Source organism: Chelon labrosus (genome assembly GCF_963514085.1).
Source record: "Chelon labrosus genome assembly, chromosome: 15".
In the NCBI taxonomy this organism is placed as follows: domain Eukaryota; kingdom Metazoa; phylum Chordata; class Actinopteri; order Mugiliformes; family Mugilidae; genus Chelon; species Chelon labrosus.
In genome coordinates, this window is record NC_140348.1 from 18,863,909 (window position 1) to 18,875,603 (window position 11,695).

At 40.3% G+C, this 11,695-nt stretch overlaps 2 protein-coding genes across 5 annotated transcripts in view; both read left to right on the forward strand.

Moving 5' to 3' along the window:
* Positions 1-5,258, forward strand: part of pde10a (phosphodiesterase 10A) — a 52,545-nt gene extending 47,287 nt beyond the window's left edge. For all 4 annotated transcript variants that reach the window (XM_084562333.1, XM_084562331.1, XM_084562330.1 and 1 more), the window contains exons 18-22: positions 154-326; positions 455-566; positions 782-862; positions 1,804-1,892; positions 3,136-5,258. In XM_084562333.1, coding sequence (XP_084418459.1) covers positions 154-326; positions 455-566; positions 782-862; positions 1,804-1,892; positions 3,136-3,235 — 555 coding nt within the window. In that variant the 3' untranslated portion in view covers positions 3,236-5,258. The remainder of the gene's footprint in view (positions 1-153; positions 327-454; positions 567-781; positions 863-1,803; positions 1,893-3,135) is intronic.
* Positions 5,259-7,723: 2,465 nt separating this feature from the next.
* LOC311500011 (uncharacterized protein) lies at positions 7,724-11,269 on the forward strand (the record flags this gene model as incomplete). Its single annotated transcript, XM_084561188.1, has 7 exons — positions 7,724-8,341; positions 8,502-8,624; positions 9,133-9,192; positions 9,346-9,560; positions 9,822-10,062; positions 10,158-10,211; positions 10,305-11,269. 7 exons carry the CDS (start codon positions 7,724-7,726, stop codon positions 10,467-10,469), a joined length of 1,476 nt encoding a protein of 491 aa, XP_084417314.1. The 3' UTR covers positions 10,470-11,269.
* Between the last annotated feature and the right edge of the window lie 426 nt (positions 11,270-11,695).

The window sequence follows — 11,695 nt, forward strand, 5'->3', positions numbered from 1 at the left end:
TCTTATGGCTTAGGTCTGATTGCTCTCTTCTGCATCACCCCAGATCTATCCGCTGCAGCTGAACTTCTGACTATAACCTGTTGTAGTCTAGCTAAGCCGAACGCCTCATAAGTGGAGCTTTTGCTTTTTTATTGATCTCTTTGTTTCTCATAGCTGGAAGGGCACAATATTTTCTCCAACCTGAATTCCAGCGAGTACGAGCAGGTGCTGGAGATCATCCGAAAGGCAATCATAGCCACGGACCTCGCCCTGTACTTCAACAACCACCAGCAGCTGTCGGAGCTGCTGACCTTGGGTGCGCTGGACTTGAACAACCACTCGCACAGGTCAGGACGCGCTTCACACCGGTGCGCAGGTCAAGTCAAGATGATAAGCAGAAATGTGGATCCGGCGCACATAAGCGCCGCATTGAGTTTTGTCCGCATGGATATAACGAGGCTTTGCTCCCCTCCAGGGACCGTGTGATTGGTCTGATGATGACAGCATGTGACCTGTGTTCTGTTACCAAGCAATGGCAAATCACACGACTCACAGCCAACGACATCTATGCTGAGTTCTGGGCTGAGGTACAGTGGGATACTGTTAGAGCTTAAACGGTTTTAGTGTCATGATCATGCCTCCAGTGTAACAGTCAGACCTCTATTATATCTTGTAATTGTTGCCGCAACTTTGCATGTCCTGTAATTTGTCACAGGCACAAAATAGCGGTCACGAGATTTACCACAGCGAAAGTAAAAACGGAAGTGATCTTGTTTTTTTTGTTTTTTCTGTTCCTGTGCAGGGAGACGAGATGAAGAAGATTGGGTTGCAGCCGATCCCTATGATGGACAGAGACAAGAAGGACGAGGTTCCCCAAGGCCAAGTAAGGCCAGAGCATTTACTCATGTGCCTTGTGCGCACGCCACCTCGCACACACTCAGGACATTTGAGATTCCTACATTATGATGGGAAGTTAGTGGTCCTTTAAAAGGGTATGAGAAGAAGTATAGAAGAAGGAAAAGAGCCCAAGTAGAATAAGCAAAACTTGACACAGAGTGAAAATAATTACTGAAGTCAAGCTTTACTTGACTTAAATTAACATTGTGAGTATTTACAGTCTAATCATCTGAAGGTGTAGTCAGCCAGTGTCATTAAAACACCTGTCTGTTCCTGCACGTCAACTTAAGAAACTCAATTGATAGACAGAATTTGATTTTATAGGCTACATTCACAGTCTTGATTTAACTAAAACAAACTGCTCTGTTAGCACCATTCATTTGAACAACCTGGGTGCATACCAAATGAACCAAATGAACCAGACCAGAGTCGTCCCTACTCTACTTGATTCAGCACAGGTGCCGCTACCACCAGCCACCAGAGTGTCTGTTTTTGTGTGCATGTCTTTGTTTGTTTGGGCAGCAGAGGAAATCCTGGTGCTATTTTGACTCCTTCATGCGTTTTGTAAGCTCTGTGTAACCCGGTAAAAATACCAACACACACACACACACACACAAACACGCAGAGAAAGTACACCAGCACACCGCATCGTTTTTTTTTTTTTTTAAGTTCTCTCACAGACGTATGTTATACGTCTGTGAGAGTTATTATTTTTATGTTATAAAAACTGTCTTATCAGGTTGTAACCTTATCTGTTTGCTTTAGATTTGCATCTTTTGGTTTGATGTTAAAAAAACACCTGTGTGAAATTGCCAGGGGCTTTTTGCATAGACAGAAGGGTATATGTGTGATTGTTTGTTAATGCGTTACATTCACCTATTGAACTATATGAGCTAAAGCAGACTTTTTTTGTTTCTCTCTTTCAAGGTGGGATTCTACAATGCTGTTGCAGTTCCGTGTTACACCACACTAGCGAATCTTTTCCCTCCGTCCAGTCCTCTTTTAAAAGCCTGCAAGTAAGTTTAAAAGAAAAACGACAGCTTTGTCTCAGTGACAGAGAGCATGGTGAAAAAAAAAAAATAAAATAACTGTTTCATTTCTGCATTTTACATCTGGTGGGATCAATAAATACACTGACAACAGGTTGAAGTGCAGCAAGTGACGTGTGCCGCCCAGCAGCTGTCGGCCAGACAAATAAGATTAGAGGTGATAAGGATTACGTGTATAGGAGCACATTCCAAGTGTTCCACTGAAAAGACAAGCACAACACACATGCTGCTGTGCTGAATCTGGATTAAACCAACACGTGCTCGATGACGGTTGCTCATCCTGACTCGGTACATCAGCTGCGTGTGACATGACGTTACGCCGTCACGTTCAGTTTATGTTCGTTATTTCAGGTTTTCCAACGGGATCATGTTACACATGTTGCCCGCCCTTCTGCTGCTATATAAAATGTGTCCTTGATCTGCGGGGAATGCAAACAAAGTGAGCAGTGTAGTATTTAAGCCCCGGCTGTACAGTACGTCAGCGCCGGGCTCTGGGCTCTGGGCTCCGGGTGGGCAGCAGCAGGCCTGGACCCTGCAGAGCCCCGCTGCTTGTCGTGGGATCCGCCAAAGACGTGCAAACTGCATCAGGCTGGCTAATTGAACAGAATGGCAGCAGAGGGCGGCGCGTTTGCACTCGTATGTCAGGCTGAATTATAGCACAGGGTGAAAGGTCACCCCTCATGACAACAAGAACCGATGGGACCACTTTTGCGCATGACTAATGAATTACACCGGTGCTGCCTAGCCTTTGCATCATTCTTACAATTTGCTTTTTGATAAACTGGATGTAAATTAATTTCCTCTCTTTAATTTTTCTCTGTATTATAGTTTGGAATAGTTTTATACAGTTTTTGCATCTATCTATTTCTGCCTTAATGCCATTGTAAAATGAAAGCTATGTGTTTTTAGTTCTGGTTATGTTTAACAATTTTATAGGCATGCTGTTGATAACATTAGATGCACACCCTTGTGGCAGCAGAGTGTCATAATGTGTGCTAACTGTGGCTATATCTGGTTATGGTTCCATCATATTAAAAGACTGTAAATCATATAATTTGCATCAAAAGAAAGATTGGTGGCATGTTTTTCTATAAAATAAACATAAAAACAACACCAAACCTTTTCTCATTTCTTTTTCTAAGCCATATATTTGTGGTACTAAATGTAATTTACTGGTTCTGAATCTGATCCGGGTGCTTTGTGTTTCCAGGGAGAACCTGGGCCAGTGGGAGAAGATAGCGCAGGGTGAGGTTGAGGACGTAGTTCCCTGCCGGGCTTGCGATTCAGGCCCTGTCAAGGTGGACAACTGACTACCAAAGGGGTTGCTGGCCCACCAAAGGAACACAGCCTGAATCCTGCCACGGACCTGGAACTCTAAAGGGGCAAGGACCCACGTCCTGTGCTAGCAGGAGACGGATTAGCTAAAGGCGACTCTGAAAACACACAGTTACCTCATTGGGTGACGGAGGTGTCAACACTGACGGTTTCACCGATCCCAGAGACTGACAGACAGTCGTTGGGGAGGGACTTCAGCCCATCACCCTGCGTCCACTCAGCTTGGGAATTAATTTGTTAGAATGGACTTGGTTGTTTTATTTTGGCTGTTTTATGTGATTTTATGTTTTTTTTTCTTTATTTGGCTGATTCCATTATGGTCTTGTATTTGCAGAGGCCTTACTCTGAACTTTTCACAGGCTAGGATATATGAGATCTTGTTATCAGTTCAGGCTTCTTTTTTTTTTTTTTTTGAAATGGTACTGTTTGCCTTCTGTGGTAGGTTTATTGTACACGCACTACTTCAGCAAGGTATTCCCAGAGACAGAAGGAATGTGTAGAGCAGATGTTTGGCGTAATGCCACCTCGTTGAGAAGGTGGACATCAGAATGTTTTTAATTACTTTTTGAGCAAAAATCCTTTGCAGTACTTGAATACAGACATACAGCCTATTCTACGTGGAGATTGCAGAAACCCCCCACATCATATTCCACAAACATGAATGAACTGTGATGAGAGGAGTTAGATAATGTCGACGCTTGTGAGTACAATCACAAGAGTCACAATGCTTCAGCCTGAAGTGGACCCCACAGCCCCTCGCCCCCAAGCATTTAGGAACCTGCTGCATTAACATCAACAGGATCTGACTTTAGGTCAGCAGTCATAGTGTTTGTAGGAAGGAGAAACAGAGCGAGATACATCAGTTCCAATCATTTATAGTAAGCCAAGACTGCATACTACTTATTTTAATTTACACTTTAATTTTTTTCACACCACTATCACTTCATAAATTATTTTTTTCAACCAGTTCAATAAAAGATGGTGGTAGGAAGAAGTAGCAGCGTATCGTCTGGCTTGTTTTCTGGTGTTCTTGCAGGTTTAAAGACACTGAAGTCAACAATAAACAATAGCATGACTTCTCATTTTCCTGTAATGTCAAACCTGTTAAGCTAAAGTAGAATATGTCTTTCTCTGGGATTGCAACTCAAGAATGTTGTCTGACTTTTAGCTGGTGCGTGACTGAAGTTTCCCATAATATCCACAACCTGTTGAAGCAAATAAATCATCCTCCTTTTTCGCTCATTCTCCAACATCACGCTAGAAGGGTGGGGTACATTTGGACTCTTTCAAGTGAGTTTCCAAGATCTTCCAAAAGACAAAACTATTTTGTCTGAAACTGTCATTCCAGTGGACAACGTCCCTCCATTACCGCTGAAAAAATAATTTGTTGTGCGACTGGTACTGTGGCCCCCCCGGTGTTGTGAATGTACATTCTGATGAATGTTTTGTTAGTTGCGGATTCTCTGCGGTGGAACGTGGGTTAGTGCGCCATCGGTTTCCACGGTGTGCTCCGTCTTACTTTTCAGAACTGCTTCCAGTAAGCTTCAACCAAGAGCAACAATCAGCATGCACCGAAACTGAAGATTAGATATAATTTTGCATAATACGATAATAGGTGTATACTGTGTACAACCTAGGAGTTAGTTTGTACTGACTGAGATGTATGCTCTGATGGTGCTAAACTGAATGGCAGTCGCGCACTTTCTGACTGGGTGTGTTCTTTCTGTGTGTGCATGTGTGTATGTGTGTGAGAGAGAAAGAGATAGCGAGAAAAAGCTTTCCCCACTCCAACCCCACCTGACAACATGGTTAAGTCACTGCACTGTCCCTTCTACTTTTCAGCACCAGTTATATCCCATTGTCTGCACTATGTTTAGCTTATGATCTTTATCATTATTATATTATTATTATTATTATTATTGCTATTATTACTATTGTTATTTTCTTAATTAGAGTTAAATTTAAATTAACTTATATTTTTTATACAAAGAAAAATAATGTTGGCCTTTTTTGTTTTGTACAAAGTAAACATTAAGATAAATAAAAAAAAAATAAAAAAGTCTAGACATGTTACTGTTACCCAGAATAACTGAGGAATGTCTCAACTGTAAATGTAAGAGCAGTAGCCCAAATGACTTTTATTAAATATCTGAAAAATGCATCTCTGTCGCAGACCATTCTTTATTTCATTATTTTGTATTTATTTTTTACATATTTTACTCAGATTCAGTGTTGGATGACATCAGTCCTTAAAGCGTCTGTCTCGTCGTTCAACTAATCGACAAATGCCTGACACATGCTTTAAATTCAAAGCAAAATTTTGGCAAAATTGTAAGCCAAAATTATGAATATATTGTGAAAAATATTTAAGTCACATGGCATTTCATAATTGGACAAATAAGTTCATTTTATATAAGTTATATGTACATTTCAGGAAGACAGTTTACGGCATGCTAGCCATTTTTATTTCTACTGCAGTTAATTGGTGTTGAGTTACAGTCTGAGCCAGCAAATCAAATACAGTTAAAGATATTCAATATTCTTGGTGGCATTTGTGTGGACCTCAAAGTTTTATTCATAAAACCTCTTTTGGATCTGAGACAGTATTTTTATCTTTGTCTGAAAAGGTTTGCAGGGCGTAAATGGTCCCATTAGATAGAATCATCTCCCTCAGCTTTTATTGTGGAGATTAACAATCAAACCGACTAATTTATGTGAGATGGCTGCCCAGCACTACAAGTCTACCACTGTGTTAAACAGGTGGCTGCTGACTGCGTGGTTGAATGAAAATTTTAAACTCACCTGGGTAGAGAAAAAGGATCTTTCCATATTTAGTTCTTAAGGAGTTTTTTAGATTAGTTATGTATTTATTCGACAGTGGAGTCAAATTACTTAGATCAACAGCAGTCTAGCTACAGATGTTATCATTTAAAATAATACCAATTCCTAAATGATTGAAGTCACGGTAATCTGCAGCATTCATCATTTTCATGTAATGCATAAAAGTGGAAATGAACCATGGTATTTGATATCTGGCGAGTAACCTCCTGAGGATCATCATGTATTAATCTGTGTATTCTTTTATTAACATCATTACATCAAATTGCAATGAGCAATACAAGAATACAAATGAACATAAGTTCTGTCGTATGGCCCGGTCTGTTTCAAAGAATCATAACACGTTACATTGCTTCTTCATGTTCAGCTTTGCCATCTGGGTGCTTTTCCTATTCTGGTCATTCGAGCCCCGAGGCTCAGCCTCCGTATCCTCCTCCCTCCCTTTTGCACTTTCCATTCTGTTCTCAACAGTGTTTACTAGCACACATTAACCCAATTATTGCAAACAACTAAATTAAGATAACAATTTGATTGAAGCATTTTGCACTAACCACATTCCCCCAAAAACCAAAGCTTACACAATTTGTCTGGCATTCAAGTCTGTGTGGGACAGTCTGCAGGAAACACGTGTGTGTCACAAAATAAGATCGAGTGTAAAAATAGGGGCATGTTGGTGGTGCACATCGCTACCATGTGAAAGAAATTGCAGAGCACACATCTGTTATTTGCAGGGTTAAAAGGTTGAGTAGGTATATTGCTTGTGGCTCATAAGCAAGTAGAACACTCAGGCCTACAAAGAAAAAAGAAAAGAAAACTCACAACACATCCCCAAATGCAGGCCCTGCATAGTCTTTGATTTAAGATAAAATAGTAAACTAGATAAGTTTCACAAATTCCATATCTATATTTCTTTTTCTTTCTATTTTATTTATTTTTATTTTTATTTTTATTTTTATTTTTATTTTTATTTTTATTGCAATTGAATTTCAAAATTTTATTGGCTATGAGATTTGCAAGCCACTGCTAGCGAACTTATTTTCATGTTAATGTTTAGCTAAACAAACATGAACTTACCTACCGCTTAAACTATGTTTTACATGCTGTCTACGTCGCTTCACCTGTTTGTCCTACGAGGTGCAACTGAGGTCTCGCACCTGAAAGCTCACGGGTCCGACTATTGCCAAGACACTGAACGCAACGCAAGCATTTACGCGCTTCCGTCTCCCTGGCAACCGAGTGAAGCACAGGCTGTTGTGGCCGTGAAGAAAGTTTGTTTCTTGTCGTGAATCCCTGCAAACTGCAATAATCCAACAGGTTAGATTATTATTTACACTCCCTGTATGTTTTTGTTAGTGTGATTCAATGTAATCATCTGCAACAAATTAAATTAACATAAAAATCATCTTAGGTGGCCCAGGATTGTGGAAACCCTTTTGTGCAGTGTCTGTGTTTACAGTTTAAAACGATGTTATTTTACTTATATAGAGTATTTAATCTTGTTTTTGGTTGGAAGCATTAAATGGGAACTATACAGTATCTTGTGTTATGCTTGAGGTAAGGTAACGTAAGAGCATTTATCATATCTGTATCTTTAAACAAACTTTGCCATGTTTGCCTTCCTAGCCATGTCGAGCAGCTCTAAGTCCAAACCTGGGAGCTTTGGGAAAGACGTCCATAGACTGCTGCTGGCGGCTGAAGCTGGTCAGAAGGCTGATATCCTGACCTACTCCTCAGGTCATTTGGGTCCACGGAGCCTGAGCCAGAGTCAGCCTCACATGGAGACAAAGCAAGTTTTCTGGAAGATGTCTCAGAACCAGGAAGAAAGTCCAAACCTCCCGACACTCCCGAAGAGGCAGCCGAAGGCAAAGGTCCCTGTAAAGAAGGAAGAAATGAAAGATACGGCCTCTGGCGCCACTTCAGTGGAGCCTGGGGTCCCGAGGTCGAGACAAGATCAGGCCATTGATCATGCAGAAATAAGGGAAGATAAACTACCAAAGATAGTTCATTGTTCCTCAGATTCTTTGCCGATCCTGAAGCTAAGACCCTGTCCTCAGACAAAGTTTAACTCTTCATCTGATTTGGCGGGGAATCATAAATTTAACTCGAGCCATTCTGACCAGGAAGGCCTGAGTAATGGAGCCCAGCTAGAGGTGAAAAAACGGTTTGGCAGGCAAGTCATAGCCAAACCAGACCTCTGGGCTGGAATAAATGTTGCTGAAGTTCACGAGAGGAAACTACAGAAGGTGAGATTGGTCAAACAGACCGTGACATCAAGAACAAAATGTGTAATTGCAGTTTTTTTTTTTTTTTAGTCTTTCTGATGTCTTGTGCATGAATAAATGTGCACAGACTGTAACACACATTTTAACTTGCTAATCCTGTGTGTGTTGGTGTCCTACACAGGAGTTGAGTAAGTTGTCAGCGCAGAGCTGGCCCTGCAGAGACCGCCTTGCGGTGTTCAGTGACGTCTTTGATGATGTATGTGAAGGTTCGCCAGTATTTGGACGCATCCTGAGGGAAATTAAGGTTTTTCCATTTCCTCTGTACCCACTAGCACATTTTTAGCATGTGTCGTCAGATGTATTTGAGCCAAGAGAGTGTGAGTCCCTGGTGTAGCAAGCGCAAGTAGAGCAACTACAGGAACCTGGTCGTGATGCGTCAATGAGCAGGTCATCAGAGGTCACTGCTGCTCATTCATAACAAATGTCTCTGGGTCATGAAAGTTTTGGTTTTGCACATAATAACTCTGCTTTACAGGTTCTGTAAAACTTTTTAACTTTTTTAAAACTTTTAGACGGATAGATGTGATTATTGCTGGACATTTATTTATTTATGCTACAGTGAGTGCAGCGTGAGGTTGATATGTTCATGCCACACTGCATGAAGGAGTACCAGGTCCCACCACCTCTCTGATGTGTGTCATTTCTATTTTATCCTTTTGTGAGGCTTTGATTAAAACAAGACCATGATGCAAATCCATGAGCAATAAAAAAAAAAAAGAGATGCATGATTATTTCTAAACTTTCACTTCCAGACAGATTATGATTTGTATGTGAACCACTTGATGGCTTCCCACGCTTCACTTCACAGCACGGTAAAGTACAATATTTGAAATATATATATATAAATATATATAATATATATTTATGTTTTGCAATAGTCAGGTAGTATTATGACATATAATTGAAAGCTTAATGTTCTTTTTTTGTTTTTTATTTTAATTTTTTTAAATCGTTGTTGCTTACAGTCGCTGAATACTTCAACCAAAGATCTTAGCAATGGCAAAGTAAGTCAAATGGAGCTGGATGATGCTGAGGAAGAGGTTCACAGGCTGGAGCAGGAGGCCCGAAGAGCTCTAGAGGAGAACAAACGGTACTGCAAGGACATGGCAGCTAAAAGCAAAGTACACGCATTGTGTTTGTATATTGTACATTCATTAGTCCGAGCATGTGTGTTCTTTTTTTAACCCCAGAGTCCGACATGAATTACAGAACGTTCCAGCTATTACAGGCCTAGAGGACAATTACAGGAATAGTAAGTCTCAAGACTACATTTGTAGAACTAAAAATTTGCTGTATGCATCAGCTAACTTTTAAGCATCGTCTGTCTCTTGTGTGGACAGGCTGAACAAATAATCACTTTGTCATGCCAACAGAGATAAAGGGAGTTTTGTAGTAGCAGTGAGTCAGCTTTATAATGCCTGCAGGGCCGTGTATGCCCAAGTACAGATCCCGTCGTTATTCCCTACGTTCATGTTTGGTTCTTCTGTGTGCGGACAGACGTGTCTCTGTCAGAGCTGCAGGACGGCGAATGTGCCATCGACTGCACTGACAGCGTCCAGTCCAGGAGGTTACAGGTGATGAGCTTGTGGAAGGAGATCCAACAGTTGGAGGAGGAGATTAAAGAGAAGCTGGTGCCCGCCGTCACAACCACTGCAACTGAAAGACGCATCAGAGACAATAAGGTGCTTATTTTATGAAGATCACACCTCAGCTTTATCACATTGATCATCAGTTTTGCCTCTGCACTGTTTCAAAAATAAAATCTGTTTGCTTCCAGACTGATATAATGAAACTGATAGCCTCAAATGAACGTCTAAGGACCATTAGCAAGGTAAAAGAGTTTTTATAACAGATTTCAAATGCATGCCTTGTTATGTGATAGTCACATCATTGGTCATGTTTTGTTTTTTTAATTTATTTTAAGGATCTGGAAAACAGCATCAATGCCGTGCTAAACAGAGAGAAGGCAAGCAAGGCCACAAGACAGTACGTGGTATTTTGCACATTCTTTAAACGACACTTCAAGTTTGTGACCCTTTCTGGCTTACATGTGTTTTCCTGTGTTTTACCACAGGTTGCTGTGGGATAAAATCCACTGTGATCTGCCGGGACAGAGTGAATAGTTTCGAGAATTAATTCTTGAGCTGGGTGTTTCAAAGGAAGACGACATGTGCTAGATATTACATTTTGCGATCATATCAGGGAAAACATATTTAATGTCACTTCATCGACAGCCGGCGAGCAACTTCTGAGCATGTAATTGCCGTTTCCTTTCCGTTTTGTGCGTTATAAAGTCATTAAATGTGATCTGATCTTCATCCCAGTCACAAATGCAGACAAGCACAATGTGCTTCAGCCAATAATGCTCTTTATCATCTTTCTTATTGTCTTATTGATGATCCCACTCATTAAACAGTCACAGTTTTGGCAGGTTAAGGTAGATTTTCTTGGTTTGAAGTCATCCTGTGACTGATTTACTTGGATGTTGGAAGTTATAAGGTTTGTGTCACGTTGGGATGCTGTGATGTCTCATACAGGTTCATGCAGTGCCTTCTCCGCGGCCTTCTTTGTACTGTTGTTACTTTTGGACTTAAGCTGTTGCGTTAACACTGAGTAATTTCTCTGTGATTTTAGAATGCACTTTTAAGCTTTCCACCGATCTCTTGTGCTTGCATGGTCTCCATTTATAAAAAGTACACAGACGTTATGGACTGATGGACATCTACGTATATCTGCAATCTCTTTCAAATCAACGATTAATTTTTTCTTGAGGCATGGTTCAAGTACTTCTTGTGAAGAGCAAATATAAAGTCCAGTTTTGCTAAAAAGCTGGGGGATCACATATTTTTTCCCAATCTACTTTGCGAACATTTCAGCGATGTATTAATCGTGCAGCAATAATTGAGTGAGCTTATATGAATTGTTAAAATGTGTTCAGGTCTTCCATATGTTAGAATTTAGAACAAGCTATGTTTTTAAAGTAATAACACATAAATCTTAGTAAAGAACAATACAATTACTGCATGAACCTAAGTATCAACAAGCGTGAAAGTCAAAAAGTATTACTCTGATTATACAGACATGAGTGTGATGCTGAAGTATAGATTTTAATATTGTTTTGGTTGTTTTTTTTTGGCACTGATGGAATATTTTAGCGGTAGTTTGATATTGTACTTGCTGCCATGAAGTTTAATCTATGATAATATGTCTTATTTTAAATGGTGATTATGGGTTTTGAATGTCAAACCTTATTTTACACATGAACTCGTCCAGTATGAACATAGACTTAGACGGACTTTATTGCTCCACAGGGGA